The sequence below is a fragment of the Stigmatopora nigra genome, chromosome 9, assembly GCF_051989575.1.
Source record: "Stigmatopora nigra isolate UIUO_SnigA chromosome 9, RoL_Snig_1.1, whole genome shotgun sequence".
Taxonomy (NCBI): Eukaryota; Metazoa; Chordata; class Actinopteri; order Syngnathiformes; family Syngnathidae; genus Stigmatopora; species Stigmatopora nigra.
Genome location: NC_135516.1, coordinates 6,928,304 through 6,944,720, shown reverse-complemented (window position 1 = coordinate 6,944,720; position 16,417 = coordinate 6,928,304). Strand labels below are relative to the sequence as shown.

Sequence of the window (16,417 nt, the reverse complement as noted above, 5' to 3'; positions counted from 1 at the left end):
GGAGGGCGGCTGTTGATGTGCAAATGTGCATCATGTTGAAGGGCTGTGAATGGGGAGGTGTGACGTAAAAAGAGACCCGAGCGCAGGTGCTTATCTCGAGGCTGTCAAAGGCACAGTATGTCATATTCCCGGGGACTACCTTTCAAAGCCACAGCGCCAGCCGCCACCATCAGCACCATCACCAACAGCACCGGCACACTGGGAAGACATCAAACTTTTGGGATCGCAACTCTAGGTTGGTTTCAAAGTTACATCTTATTTTATGTAGTCTTGCTAAGGATGCTCGCCGTCACTCACAGACAGAAAAAACAGCGTCTAAGATCGCTCAGGCAAGGGCTGGGATGCTTCAAACTTGTTGAGATTGGAAGTGTTTGCGCTACATTGACAAAAGTAGCATTTTTTGAGCGTGTTTGCTAGAACTCCGGTGCAGGTTTCAGACAGTTTAAGGGCAGATTAGACAGCTCAAGTGTTTTTGTGACCCATTTCTGAAACGGTCCGGATAGCATGAGATGGTGTAGATTAAAATTTGCTGGGTATGTTGCGGAGTATAAGCTTGTCTTAGAGGAACACATGTCAGCATTGTGCGCTCAGACAAAAGCATTGTCGCGGCTCGCCTGTGGCTTTGACAGTGACAGCTGTACACACAAGACCACTGAGCCCCGCTATTTCACTTAAACATTGATTCAGGCTTCCAATAACATATTTAAACAATGCCATTGATTTCAGCCTTACAATTTATACCGCTTTCCTTTTTATTCATTCTAGAGATTGTGTTCAAACTTTGTCAAAGTAACACTACACGTGGGCGTCGTTTGAAAAAGAGCAAAGCACTTGACTGTCTCTTCAGCAACTATTGATTCAGCAGGACAGAAGCCGTTTTAGAAAAGTTCATCATTTACCAGATAAAAGACATCCTGTGCATTAAAGACTTCAAATTTGCGCTTGAATGATTACAAAATGGGGTTTACCATGTTTAGGACAAGGTGCGAGGGAATATTTCACTATGCAAACATTTATTTTAAAGCCCAGCATTCTCCTAATGGTCACCATGAAACAGAAATACATCAGTGAGTTTTCTCTGTTAAGTATTTGGAATCTTTATGACTTCAAAATAACTTTGCAAATCACATTCTGATTTTCTCCTAACTGTACGTAAATATTTGTTAAATTAGAGTGAATGAGCATGTGCTGGAGTCAAAACAAGTTAAACAGTACACTGGATGAGTCTGCATTATGTTTGTTTGTTTTCAAACTTTATGTATGTTAGAAATAACGATAAAGTTCCTTGTCATTAATTACTCAAGCCTTATTGAGGCCGTTGTGTGTGTGGTAAAAGAGTGATAAGTACAAGGCATTATTCCTCCCTGGATCCGTTCGTACCTTCCCTTCCCCCCTGCTCTTTAAAGTGCAAATGAGTCTGTTGCTACACAACGCGTCCATGTGACCTCAGCCTGCTTGCAGGAGCTGTCCAAGGTACCAATGCAGCCACCAATGCAGCCACCCAAGCAAAAAAAATAAAAAAGAGCGCCAACAAACCAAATCCGGCACTTTTTAAGACAGCCTAAATACCACCGTTAAAATGTGTCCTATTTTTTTCAAATGACCTTATTCAAGCCTAAAACAACAGTAACATTGTGTTACCTGTTTTCCCAACAAGCATTGTCACCAAGCTACCGCTACTGTCCTCTCAATCAAACTTCAGTTGGTTAATCCAGAAAAAAAATGAATTATGTGGATTTAATTCAACGAGGTCTCCGGAATGATCCATCTGCTGTCGAGCAGCTGGCCAAAGGATAAATGTAATTAATGACTTAACTTTTGATCAGTATTCCACAGAAAGAGTTGTTTGCGTGGTGGTCCCCGAGGGTGTGGGTAGGGGAGAAAAAACAAACAAAACAAGGTGATAGTGTCATGATGTTTATTTCTTTCCTTAATTAATGCCAAAAACATGTTTTTAGTCCTTTAATGATTTATGTTTCACACAGTATTATATGTACAGCTGTAAATTGCTAGTTTGCTGTTAGGATTTGTTTAAGCATTATAATCTCATGTTTTGAGCGAAAGTATTATTAATTATTATTTGCGGGTACATATTTTTGTGGTTTGGAATTATTATATATGTCAACACTGCAAATTGTACTCTAAACCTATTTTTTTGGTATTTCCTTATTAAGATTATCTGTTGTTACTTCAGTTTATGAAAATATGTTGCATCAATTTTTTATACATTGGGAAAAGAATTTGAAACTAAAAGAACCAAATTCAAAAACAACACAATGATAAATGGAACAAATAAAATACATGTATATGAAGCCTTGGTAAGCAGTATGTGCGGGTAGTATACAAAAAGAAAAACATTTAGTGTATCACAACATCAAAATGATGCAAACTTATATCCAAAAAAAATAACTTTTGTAATGACACGACAAAAAAATGGACGGAATTCAAATTTCTCATCGCTGCACGGCATTACTTTTTTTTGGCCTAAAAATATACATCCCAATGTACCTTGACGGCAGCGTACCTCATTGGCTGCGCTCCGACTCTGTTGGCCTAACTATAAAGCATCTGCTTATACCCTTGTGGGCTGGGAAGAATTAGGATTTATGAATTTATTTCCTCTGTTGTATTGTTTAAACAGCTTTGGTTTAGTTTTGATCCCTTCCTCTCGCCTTTGAGGCCGTTCCACGGTGTCAGCTGTTGACTGATAGTAAGAGAACTGCCTCACAGTGTGAATGAAAGAAAACTAGCGGTTGGTAAACACTGATAAGGGATAAATAGAAAGCGGTCAGGCAGAGATAGTTCTGTGGGAGCCCAGATTGTGTGCGGTCTGTTAAAATGAGATTCGGAGCCTGTCCTTTTTATTCTCGCCCCAGCCCCCCCTCCCCGGTGCGCCGTTTGTCTGGAAAATCTCCAGTGACCCGGCTCGCCAATCCCTAGCGTCGCCATTCTCTTCTTCTATTTGTTTTCTCTCCCAACGAGGGTCAAGTTGGCCGATAGACACGTCCCCTATGCTTGTGGACATCTGTCATGACTTCAAGTGTTTCCGCTTCTTACATTTTTTTAAATGCATGCTTTTTCCTAGCAGGACTGTCAGAAATGACTCCCAAAGTTACCTTGCGTTTTACAACTTGGTTATGTGCATACGTATTTAGAGTTAAAGATTTAAGGTCATGTTAAGATATTGCCTTGATGGAATTTGAAAATGTGGAGCTCAATTTTATATCGTGACAATTTTCACGGAACTCTACAAAACTATTTTACAGCAAGTTGTTTGGCAAATCAGGCTTACTACAACAATTTATTTAAAGTTATGTTTAATATGTCAAGGATTTTTGACTCTAAACAGCATTTTTGCAGCAGTTGAGCTGAACTTTAAAGATCGATTGCTATGAATAAATATATATTTCCAGGCCTTTTGTTTAAGAGATCATAAGGAATGATTCTATTGAGATAAACACACTAAAACATCCAATTTTGTTCTAATTTAACAATTTTAAAGTTAAACAATTAACATTTTCTTCATTGAATTAAAGTAAAACTTTCACTTAACTATGTCATAATTCCATTTTTTTGCTGTGTGGGCCATAATTGGTTTTACTATGGACAAAATAATAATATATTTGTGTGCATCAATGTTTAAAGAATGAGAATTTACACTTACTTTAGGAACTACATTAGTAAATGGGCTATAATACTTCAATATTAAATCAAAACAAATGTCCGTATAGAAAGTATCATGGATTTTTTACAACAGTTTTCAGATTTAAGGATGCAAAAAATCAAGCGTAATACAAACTTAATGAGGAAATCTGTTATCTCTTTTTCACCCTTATAATGACCACAAAATGTGATTGGACATGTGGGCCAATACTTTTCATATTCTGTATTAAATATTTTTTACTGCTTGGTTGCTGCGGGTTTAATAACGGTTTAAGGTTTTAAAGAACCTTTGTGTCAGAAGTATACCACGTAGACTCAGTAATGTCAGAATAGTTTGATTTTTTTATAAAGTCATTCTTACAGCAGATTTAAGCAAACAAAATTTGTGAAATACTTTCCCTCAAAATTCTCTCCTTCACTAAATACGGCCTTGAAACTACAATATTTCAATATTATATTAATTCTCATTTGAATTGATTGGTAAAACAACATTTAACGAAAAAGATTGTGTCATCTTTAAAATTAGTAATTATAAATGCTTCCATTTTATGAAGCAAAAACTTTTATATTCCCTCCAAAATTCAAATTTTAGCTTTTACCCATTTAATCTCTTATCAAATGCAACAGCTCAGTTAATGACGCGACCCAAAGTAATGAATCTCTGCAGGTGCAGTCTGTTTTCATCCCTGGAGTTATCTCTTTTTGTCATATTGTGTGTGTTTTAGTGTGTGTGTGATGAAAAAAGACCTTTCCTTGAGGAGTACCATGTGGGGTATTTACACAGAACATAATTCAGCCTATTGTAACCCAGCAGCTAATGAGATTGGTTGTTAAGCGAATGACATAAAAGCTAAAAAAAAAAAAAAAAAAGGTTCTCTGTTTCGGGTAATGTACGCACATATACACACACTCGCAGCAGTGTGGCGGACCAAGACGAGTCAATCTTGTATCCTATCCTCATGCTCCGTTTTCTTCACCATGTCACCGTCAAATGCAAAAAACAAAGGCTCAGAAAAGGGTAAGTTGAGTTTACCGCTCAGATATTTGCATACTCAGGGGCACATGGGTGGGAGGTTCAATCTGAGAGATGCTCAGAATAGAAACATTGCAGTCACCTTGAGAGATATGATGGTCAGCTTCGATGGTGCTTATTTATAGTTGAATTTGATATGCACATTTGTCAAAGTGATTTTTTGAATCCTGATTTCAACTTGAATATTTTCCAAAGTGGAACTATTCACTTCAGTTGAAATTATCAGTGTGCAATATAAAAAATGTAAGATTTCGTACCGAGCTTGTGCCAAGTAAAAACAAGGCCAATATTAGTACTGGTGCTGATGCCAATGCCGATATGTTATAGAAATGAATGTGGAGGTGGCACAAAAAGTTTTTGTGCTTTAGTATTTTTACAATTTTAGAGTATTTATTTAGCTACCCAACAGAGTTATGTTTCAAAAGATGATAACTTTTTTTTTTCATATTGACTATATGATTTTCACCCTTAACTTTTTTTTTCATTTCGGTAAAAAGGAAGGCAATTATTTCACATTTTTTGGGGGGCCTAAAATATTGCCTCCCCAATGTGAAGTCTCTCTCATTTCATTTTCTGAACCGCTTTTCATTTGGGTCAAGGGGGTGCTGGAGCCTATCCCAGCTGACTCCGGACCAGAGGCGGGGGGCACTCCCACCCGTACCTAAGGGGAATTTAAAGTGTCCAATCAGCCTACAATGTGGGAGGAAACTGGAGTACCCGGAGGAAACCCATGCTGGCCCGGGGAGAACATGCAAACTCCACACAGGTGTACATGACCTGGATTTGAACCTAGCTTTGAGGCCGATGCACTAACCACTTGCCCCGGGCCTCCCTAATGTAAACCGTCTCTAAGAAATATAAAGCATTTTCTATCTGCTCATTCTATCACCAACTTGTTATTAGTGAGTGACTAGTACCACATGTGTAAATAACTCCAGATTAATTACAACATGAGAGAAAAGTAAACTCAAGTATCCATTTCACTCTAAGGCAGGGTGGCCAAGTCCAGTCACCGAACGCTATTATGCAGTCAGTTTTCTATATCTACCCCCATCAACACACCTGAATCAAATGATCAACTCGTCAGCAAGCTGTGCAGAAGCTTTATACCAATCCCGATTATTTGATTCAGGTGTGTTGGTGGAGGGAGACATTGAAAATAGACTGGATAGGGATTCTCAAGGACAGGACTTGGCCACCCCTGCTCTAAGGTATTGTAATGATGTGCAATTTTATCGATCCATTCACCATAACTTCTTTGTTGTGTTTTTTTTTAGCCTATTTAATGACAGCAGTCGTGATGGCTGCATTACAGAATGAAAGTGCATTATCTTATCAGGCTTGTCTGTGGTATTGGAAAGTGGGTTAAAGTCCATTGTGTATAGTAAAGCCTGGACTTAAGTCAAATTTACATTTTGTTCAAGATTACTCCTTTTATTGATGCCCATAATCATATTCATGGACCATCTGCTGATTTTGGCAAGCATGGATCAAACTCACCCAAAAAGCATCCCCGCTAACCTTTTAAGTAGAAAATAGTCTGGCTTAACTGAAGTGTGTATGCGTGTGTATGTGAGAGAGATTGTTTGGATATTGGCTGCTCATGCCATATTTTATTTTATTGTGATCTTCTTATCGAGATCTCTATCTTTGGTAGCCACGAACAGTGTAAAATGGCGTCGTAAGGAACGGTTACCAGCTGCTGCCTCGGTGACAACGCCATCAGAATTCGGAAGGCCTCCAGAATGTCATAAACACCGGCAATCTTTTGTTTCTCTACGTCTGAGCTAATTCCAGCCGTGTACACGCCACACACAAACTAGAAAATTCACTAGTGGGCATCTTTTGCCGTGTGAAATACTTATGTTTGACTCATTCCAAACAAAGCTTACGCAGATTGAGAATTCATATGCCAGAGGTAAATCCGAGTTAACACGGATTTATACTGGCATGAGTTAAAGGACTAGAGTTTGTAATCCAGGTGGCCGAGGGATTTCAGCGAACAGTGGCAAAAAACACTTAAAACTCCCTCCAATATTCCTAGCCATGGAGCTCAATGAGATGGCGGATCATTCCCTATTGATGACAGCACGACATTAGCATTGGTCAGTGTGGGTAATATTCATTACATGGTTTAAATGTTTGCATTATATAGTATTTACTCTATAAAATGACTAGAAGTTTTAGTGGAAAATACTAACTGCAACCTCATGTATGTCCAAGGACATCTTTATTTGAAGTTGTGCTTTATAAAACTTTGGCAACACTGAAAAGCAATGCAGTCAATTGTATGTTTCTTTCTTTTCCTGCAATTCGTGGTCGCAGTCTTTCCACAGTGGCCAAAATAAAGCCTACTTATTTTTAGGAAAGACTGTGTGTCCCTTTTTCCACCATTGTTTGGACTCACATTTATAAACAAAAGGCATAACACTATATAAGAATTTACATCATATTTTTTTGGACAAACACAAGTAATGTATACTGCTAGATTTTAGGATAAAGAAGCTTTTTGATTTTTGTTATGACGTAGTTTGGTGTGTTGGTACTTATTACATTTTTGGGGCAAAGTTAGATAAGGTGAACTGCTTCATGATGTTGCATGTGTCGGGTTTTATAACTAACATTGGGTATTCTTCCATTGTGTAACAATCTTTGTAAAGTCTAGTAAGTAGTAAGTAGATCTACATGCTATATAATAATAGTTAAACCATAGTTAAACCATCAGGTGTGATTGTATTCATTTTTTCTTGTAAAAACTAAGAGCTCACATTTTTCATGTAACTTTCAGTGCATTTTTAAGATGTTTATTTGAACCTCTTGAAACCTTGCGTCCACCTACGTGGGCGTCACCTGACCCAAAATGTGTCAAGTCTTATAGGAGTTTATATATCATACTATGAAAAGGAAGGTGGCTTTATAATATACCGTCAATATTGTTGTAGTCAGGAACTACTTTTGCATTCTTTTGTTTCTTGCAATGTTGAGATATTCTACGTATTCATCCATCCCATTTACTTCTTGAGGGTAAAAGCCAAACCTCAAAGCGTGTCTTTATGCGTTTTTCCAGTTTCTGTTTTTCCGAGCATTTAATCGTGCATGTGTTTTCCTGGTTACCATTAGTTTATATAGAAAGCAGGTTACTTTTATAGATTGTAGTCACACTACAAGGTGTCTTTCTTATGTTTCTTACCATATGGGAACCAGATTTTATAAAACTATTGAAAAATAGCGGAACGAGTAACATGAGGTTTAACTCATTGGCTGCTATTGATAGCAATCAATGTCTTTTCTCTTCTTAAACTTGGAGAGCTGGCAACACTGCCACCCCTCCCAGTTCATAGGTTTTGTACATCCATCTCCGTCAATGGATCTGAATGAGTTCTAATCAGTGTTGTGTTTATGTTTAGTTTTAGCGAATTGTAGACAAGTTGGATTTTATTTCTTGCTCTCCAATTTAGATAATGCCATAGACAAAACTATATATGACGTCTCATTTCCTTAAGAAACCTAGGGACCATAAATTTGACACACATTTGGTCGCACTATAGAAGAGGGCCTGTAATGTTCTATTTTAGGATTAAGTCTGTTAAGTGGGTCAATGATTCCAATCTTAGCCAAGTGTAAGGTTATTGGGTGGGGTTCTGATTGCTTTGAGCTGTTCTATGGCTGGGGTTATAGTCAGTCTCTAGGGTTTAACCATATATCAACATTATGTCGTCCATAGTGCTGTACGTGTGTGTGCTTGTGCTTGTGTTTGTGTGAGTGCGTGTGTACGTGAGAGAGAGCTAGAGTGGAGTTGTTTAATGACAGGAACAGCTGACTCATTTAGAGAGTGCAGTGAAAGGTAATTAACCCTGGGAAAACTACAGCTGCCATGCGAGCTGTTCACTTCAGTGCAATCTGATTAGGAATCACTGACTCCTTTCGCAGGCAGCGTGTCCAACGTAAACTTTTCTTCTTTTGCACGGGAGACCTGCCTTTTGTGTGCACAGAGGGATTAAGCGGAACCATTTCTATGGGTCTCCCAATTGGGGACCACCTGGTGGCATTCATGCAAAAAAAAGGGGGCCTCCTTGGGCGGGATTACTCGGCTCATTGTCACACTTGGGGCCTGGAACTTCTTTTTCCCTGAACACCTGTCCCCAAATTAGGCAAAGCATGTTCACAACACCATTCAAAGATTGTAACTAGCCCGAGAGTGCCTTGGCAGAAGGGTCTAGCGCCCACTCTGCTATTGATGCGCTGAGAAGATACTAATTTTATTAGACTAGGCATTAATTGGATTGAAATGAGCAAATAAAATAGCAGATCTTCATATGATAGGAGAACTGAAAGCAGCGAAAATGTGGTCAAAAAAGCAGCAATTGGCTGTCTGATGTCAGAAGAAACGTTCTGCACCCGCCGCCGGCCGGCCGTGTGGTCCGGCTCCAGATGAACTCAATTTAGAGGGACTGACTTTGGAACACCATGACAAGATTCCAGCAAAATCACCACGGCAAAGGTGTCACCATCTGACTCTTTCATTGAGACGCTTGCTAACTGGCTCCAATAACAAGTTTCCCCTGTAGTTATGCCATCATAACAAATCATTGAAGCCGTCGTAGCGAGCCAGCCTCCTAATTGTCTGGTAAGAATTCTGGGAGCGCTGTCCTCTTATTGAAGCTCGTCTGTCTTGGAGAGCGGATAAGATAGGAAAACGATATGAAAGTCCTCTTTGGCAGAAGGCACAAACACTTTGCAGGGGAGCTGAGTGGCTGTTTTGTTGGACGTGTCTGCTGATTTCAAGATTCAATGTCCACCAACGTGTCCGTGGATCCTAAGAAATTATCCTCAAAAATGACACCTAATCCTTAAGCGTGCTCTTCAAAGATCACTTGCCTGTGAGCGGAGATTAAAAAAAAAGTATATGAAGACTTATTGCTGGAAAATATAGTGGAATAACAGTGAGCCAATAACATATGGCCCAGGGGGTTTTCGCTTGTACAGCAAAAATAGTTTTGTGTATTTTTTTTCGGATAGTGGTATATAGTACGTGTATATAAATTGAATGCACTTTTCATCCAATATCATTTACACAAGTCCTATTGCTCATTTTTATTTGTGTGTCATTAAAATATCTTGACAAAGTTTTACACTCACTTACAAACTAAATTATATACATATTTTAGATGTTAAATGTTTTTGATGTACAAATCAGCTATACACTCATTTAATACTGATACTTAGTGAAGAACACACAAAAAAAATATATATATATATATATATTATATCATATTTTTGCAAAAGTCTTTTAAAATAGGCTCTAAATTTCGTCCCTTTACAATATATATTTTTATATATTTAAAACACATATATAAAGGTGAGCTCTTTAATTAACACAAACTCCAAAGGAACGATAAGACATCAGTTTAATATTTCTTAAATACTTTGGGCTGCATAAAACCAATTTTATTGACTGGTTTGAGACTGCAGTATGATAATTCTTGGACAATTCTGGCTGCAATTGATTATCGTTATTGTTTTTTCAATAATGTCATCAATGGGTTTGTTAAAAAACAAAAAAATAATTGTTGGTGTGTGGCATAGGAGGGTCAAATCCAAGAGCGTACAAATTTCCAGATAAAATGAGTCAGGAAAGATGACAATGACATGAATATTTTTTTCTGTCTTTACAAAAAAACAAAAAAAAAACAAAAACCTATGTATACCCTATGAACAGAAGTTGATTTTAATCTCACTGATGATCATTCTTTGGTCACCACTGGACCATTTGCATGTCAATGAAACACAATCACCTGTTTAATAAATCCAATTTGAGCTCTAGAAGAAAAGAAAAAAAGGAAAGTGCCTGTTATCAGCCAGCTGATCGGCAATCATACAAACTTTCAATTTTGTTTGGGCGGCTGCAAATGAGTCATTGTATTGCCATGATTCACCTGATTAGCAACCACAGAATGCATGTTATCAATGTATTTGAAACGGTCACCAAAGCAACAAACCATATCAATACAATGCTCACTCATATCCCATTTAACTCATTCCTTACCATTGACATTGTTAGATGTCTACTCCATTTTTATTGAGAAATCTGCTAGTGAATGATTGTCTTTTCGTACTATTGATAACAGTAACCATTCAATCCATTTAAATTGGGAGGACCAGCAGTGACCTTTTAAAAAGAATCAGCCAACCATACTAGAATCAACTTTAACTCAGACATTTATAAATGTAATGCATCAGAGTCGTATTATTTTATCGAAAGGCATATCAGACTTGCCAATCATCAGTGCAACACTATATGATAATAAAGGATTTTGCCCCTTTCCTCACAGAAACTTGGCCCTCCCCCAAATTTAAATAAAGATCAAGCCACCCGCGTCGCCAAACATTCATTACAAGCAAATATGAAAGTAGAATTGTCTATCTCTTTCTCTTTATTTCACATAAACAGAAACACTTAGCATGTAAAATTAATGTGAAAATTATTCCCGGGGTAAACTATAAACACACACAAGTTACCCTCTGCACATTTCCGCCCTTCTTTTTTTCCCCTCTGCTCCTTCCTCCCCTAGATCAGAGTGTAATTGCCAGTAATCAGGTCTGTTTGCCACTGATAAAACCACTCTGAATGCAAGGAAGCCTCTTTGTGTGATGACTCAATTATGCCAGAAGTGGCTCATCAAACCTGGCCCATCAGCTGCTTTAATAAATAAGGAGAAAAACTTGCTGCGGGCGCATTATAATTCCATTCATTCCATAATTAAATCCATTACCCCCTTTTTTAACCCCTCATGCTTGCTGCCTTTTTTAGATGGGGGAAACAAAAACAAGTAAGGGCAGTGGGGGTCTAGTTTAGCTTCGGTGGGGTGTATAGCAGACAGTGACCTTGTACAGAGCACCCATCCGCTGCCTATAATTCACAATGATACTGCTGAAGAGAGGTTAAGAGAAGGAGGCTCCCGAGCGCAGCAATTGTATTCAAATCTCATCAGCAAGAGTTGTAGCACTGACATTTGGAAATCTTGCTCTTGTCTAATCACGTTTGAATGTAAACAATGTAACGTCCAGCCAATCCCACTCTACCATCCTCTCTATCCCTGAAAGCAATAAAAAAAAGCCTTTTGCGAGTCACCGCTGTACTCCATCACAATAGCCAGTGTGTTAATTACAACCAGAGAGCCCAGATAAATAAGCAGGCTGCCGAACTCAAGGTCAGCGGTAGATATCGGCTGCAGCTGCACACTCTTCGAATAATAATAATAATAATAGTAATAATTATAATAATATGAAACAGCAGCATCAAACAGCACAATTACCACTCATTGCCATTTCACTCTTTCTCGGAGCATCTCGGATGTGGTGTTAATGGTGCGAGCCCATGGTTATTCATGACCGCCGGACCCCAAACACCCCCCTCCCCCAGGACGTCTCCCCAGGCGTGGCCCGTTCGCCACTCTGTGCTGGGAATGCTAGCAGATGGGGTTAAAGCAAGGGGGGCTAAACGGGTGGGGCCCAAGGACAGCGAGTAGCCAGATTAACAGAGAGAAGATGGGCCGGCGAGACCCTCACGCCAAGGGAGGGGTCCCAAAGTGTCCTCTGAGGAGTGTCATTTGTCTCCATATAAGGAAGGGAGGGGGTGAAGGGTGCATGAATATGATTCAGCAGATGATGAACCAACTCAAATAGTCATGAGTCCTTTTTCATATGGTAATGAACCCAGAGTGAATTCCCCTCCCTCTTGATCCCCCCCATCCCTCTTTTTTGGCATGTTTCCCCCCTCTGTTAGCCATAATTAAGATATTTTTCTCCCTCCACCCTAACATAGATAACATAAATAAATAAATCCATAATAAGATCTCTGAAGTGAACAGCGCTGAATGTACTCATTTTGCTCACACATGTTTTCCCTCTTGGATGTTTTGTATTAATTAGAAGCGGGCAATTTGATCCTTGTCAAGAAATCAATTTGCTCATGTTTTTTGATGTGTACACAGTTATATATTTGCCCATATTATTTTGTGTTCAACTAAAATATTCATGTAAAAAAAATAAAAAGGAGTTTAATTGGAATGACATGATTTGGTTTCTTTAAAAAAAGTTTTTTGTTTGACTTTTTAGTTGACTTTAATGAATGCGTGTGCTTTCTATTGCAGGTAATGAAGCATATGATCAGTTTGTGAGAGACCAGACAAGCGTAGAGAACGCTGGACAGCGTAAAGCTGGCAACTTTCCCAAAACAACGCCCTCAAAACAACAATCAAAGGTAAATGAAGATAATCTATAAAAGATAAATCAGATCTAGTGTTAAGGTTTATTCGACAAATGGTTCAACATAATGAAATGACATTTCAGGATGGAGATTTTGCATTTTCATCATATTCTTCCATTGTCATTATTTGATGCTTACCAAAGCTTTTAATATCATAACTTTATGTAACAATGCATTAGTGATAGATTATCTACCGTTGTATGATACAAATTATACATTAACATTCTATATTTGTTTATACTTTGTAGAAAGCCATAAAAAATAATTTAATTGGCCAATTTAGCCATTGATTTTCAAACTTCAGAATTCATATTCACTTTAGAATTTTGTTTTGTTTTAATTTAACAGTTTCAATGTGTTTAACTGTATCAGGACATAATAAGGACTTATGATGGTTAAAATGCAATTACAAAAAGATCATTGGCTAGATTTAACATCTTGGATTGCACAATTCTCGTAAATTTTATCAAAGATTTAAATAAACACACTGCATTGTGTTTTTAAAAAGGTCCCTGTTTAAAACTATAATCTGCCTTTCTTCATTTTGTTCATGTTTTGTGTCATATTTTGTCACATCCACAAAGATTTTGATGCCAGTCTATGTTATTTTATACTTTTGAGGTACACTAAATGTTTGTTGACACACGTTACAAAAAAGTATTCCAAACTAAAAAGATACATTCATTTTTTACACCAGCTAATGTATAGCGTTTGGGAGTTGTTTGTCTCAATAGGCCACAGTAATCAAAAGTAATGAAGCTATTACGAGCAGGACCTCCGAGGGCTCGGCATGGCATTAAGAGTGCGCCACATAAAAAGGTTTATTAAAGGAAATTAAGGTCCATCACTGCCACACCTGCTCCCCTATTATAAATGTATGACAGGTCAGTGCCTTCAATCACAACAGCAAACGAGAGAGAGGAGTCATGTTTGCCATTACCAGAGAAAAAAGTAACAGTGCATGTGACTCACACATTTTGCTGGCTGGTGACCACTATACCCTGCCATCAGCCTAGAATAATTATGTTTAATAGCTTTTATTTGGGAGCCACCAGAAACACACGGACTGAGTGGATGGCGACTATTTTGGTCTAAACACACATTCGCACTTTATTGTCATTATTTTCTGTAATTCCATGTTTTTCACTTTGTAACCTTTTCTCAACTTTACTTACTTGTTTTTCCATCTGTTGGGAGTATTACAACCCAACAAGTACACATTACAACTCCTCTGTTGCGTTATAGTTATTATTTCTTATATTATTGTTATTTTTCATATCTAAATGTTAAGTTAAAGTGCATTTTAATTTGTCAAATGGGCTGTCTTCTAGTTTGAAAATTGCAATTGAATATTAGGGACACTGTGAAAATAATGGCAATTAACTCTAATCAAGTTGTATATTTTGCCTAAAGAAAATATATAATACATAAATAGATAAATAAAAACACATTTTGAGGAAAGGGTTAGTTATTTCTTATAATTATATAAAATGTGTCGGTTTTTTTCCCTATTTTAGATCTTCAATACCAGTGAACAGTACATTTATACCAAATTTGTTCAGGATATGAATAACTTGGGCCTAAATGTAAGTCATAAATTGAATTGGAACCTATTCACATTTTATGTATTATAACAGCAACACACTGTAAATGGTATCTCCTGCTTTCATTTGTGAGAATAAATGATAATAGCTGCTTTAACTGCCATTGAAGAACTTTCCACTAACAATGTTAAGCAATTACCCTCTAAATTGTGTATCAAAACTACAATCTGACAGATGTCTGATGGGATACATCGTGGCTACAATTCAGGCTTAACGCTGCATAAATTCATATTGGCATTTATCTGTAGAGAACATTCTTAGCATATCAAATTGCCAGTGGGAACATATAAAGTATGTAAATGAAAATATACTTGAGGTGTCATCTAATGCAAACAAGAACACTGTAGTAGTTTAGCCTCCTCGGCCTAATGAAATGGATGCAATTCAAATATCTTTAGCTATTATACTTTGTAAATTTCCCCTTTAAAATTTGTTATTTTTGTTCAATTGAATTGAACTATTGAAAATAGTTTTTGGAGGATTTATCTTTTGGTGATATCCTTGTAAACATTGTATTAGGCTTGAAGTGAATCTAACATTCGGAGATAATAAATCATGAATGACTTCATTGAGTAAACACAATTACTCCAGCATCTGGCATTTTAATAAATGTCGAACAACTTTCTGTTATGGCTCTACCTTCCTTATTCATCCCCGTATGTTGAGGTTCATCTTATCAATTACAAGAAACATAACAGTACCAACACATAAGCATCAGAAAACCTGACGGGAGGCTAAAAACAACAACAACAACAACAAAAACAGCACCATTATGCTCCTGCTTTGAGAAAGCCCCACAATATGAAAATTTCGGGAGCCAAAACAACAACACTTCAGCACAAAATCAACAGAATCAAACATTAAACCAGAATTCCAAGATTTGAACATGTAGTACATGGATATTAATTTCATATGTCTTCATTTGTGTGTTCCAGATGGATTCTGAAGGTGAAGAGCAGACTGTAAAAACATGCAATACAGGTGAGCCACACATACAGTTTTCACTTACCACAAATCCAACAGTTCAACTCTATTACTGGTACTTGTTTATTCATAAAGCGATAACTTGATTCACTTGGAAGCAAACCAGTGACTGAAGGAGTTGATGAGTGCGAGACATGTGATTGAAAGCTTTTAAACTGGAAATGTCATTAGCCAAGTAAGCTGTGTCGCTCTCACCACGTTGACAAGAAGCCTAAAAAGCGCAATTATTTGTATCCTCATGACTATCATAGTTTGTGCTTCATGTAGTGAATTGATTAATCCGTTTTGCTGCATGTTGTCAGTGGTGTAAACACGTGAATGAAACGCTTTCCGTGTCAAAATTGGTCCTCTTCTTTGTTCTCAAGGATCCCAGGTTTTCTCAAAAAAAGTCCAGGATTTCAGAACCAGTTTATTTTAGTCAGTCTTGAAGAAAGAATTACAGATGTTGCTTATTGAATGACTTAAAATGACTTAAATTTGATGCATTAACATTAACATACTAATTTTAATGGTTACAAAAGATTAAAAGATTTCCTCCTGAAATTTCAACTTGTTATCGGAATATTTGTGTTTTTGTAAGTTTGATATTTTTATTTTAATATTATAGCCTAAATTATATAATGATCGCTGATTGGAATAATTAAAAAAAATACAAAAAAATGGAAAATAATCATATGTTGATAGTTATGCTCTCATTTCAAGACAGATTTGGATTGCAATTTTTAAAAAAAGTTGTGATCGTCTTTTTGGGTACACTGTCCATCATTATTATTTGTAACATTAAGGCATATGGATTTTTAAAAAGGCCCTCGTCTTGCTCTTTGGGGCCCTTTTTTAATGTCTTGGTCCCATGCTATATAAATG

At 37.3% G+C, this 16,417-nt stretch overlaps 1 protein-coding gene across 1 annotated transcript; it reads left to right on the top strand.

Annotated features, from left to right (window-relative positions):
- Positions 1-42: 42 nt before the first annotated feature.
- On the top strand, positions 43-15,971 carry LOC144201703 (uncharacterized). The gene is made up of 4 exons (XM_077724460.1): positions 43-235; positions 12,850-12,959; positions 15,505-15,550; positions 15,919-15,971. Exons 1-4 carry the CDS (start codon positions 118-120, stop codon positions 15,969-15,971), a joined length of 327 nt encoding a protein of 108 aa, XP_077580586.1. The 5' UTR covers positions 43-117.
- Positions 15,972-16,417: the final 446 nt, after the last annotated feature.

Excerpts from the sequence above, each read along its gene's own strand:
- LOC144201703 (XM_077724460.1), top strand. The coding sequence starts at position 118 with ATGTCATATTCCCGGGGACTACCTTTCAAAGCCACAGCGCCAGCCGCC. Across the intron at positions 236-12,849 it reads TTTTGGGATCGCAACTCTAG|GTAATGAAGCATATGATCAG; the intron begins GTTGGTTTCAAA and ends TTTCTATTGCAG. Across the intron at positions 12,960-15,504 it reads CCTCAAAACAACAATCAAAG|ATGGATTCTGAAGGTGAAGA; the intron begins GTAAATGAAGAT and ends TGTGTGTTCCAG.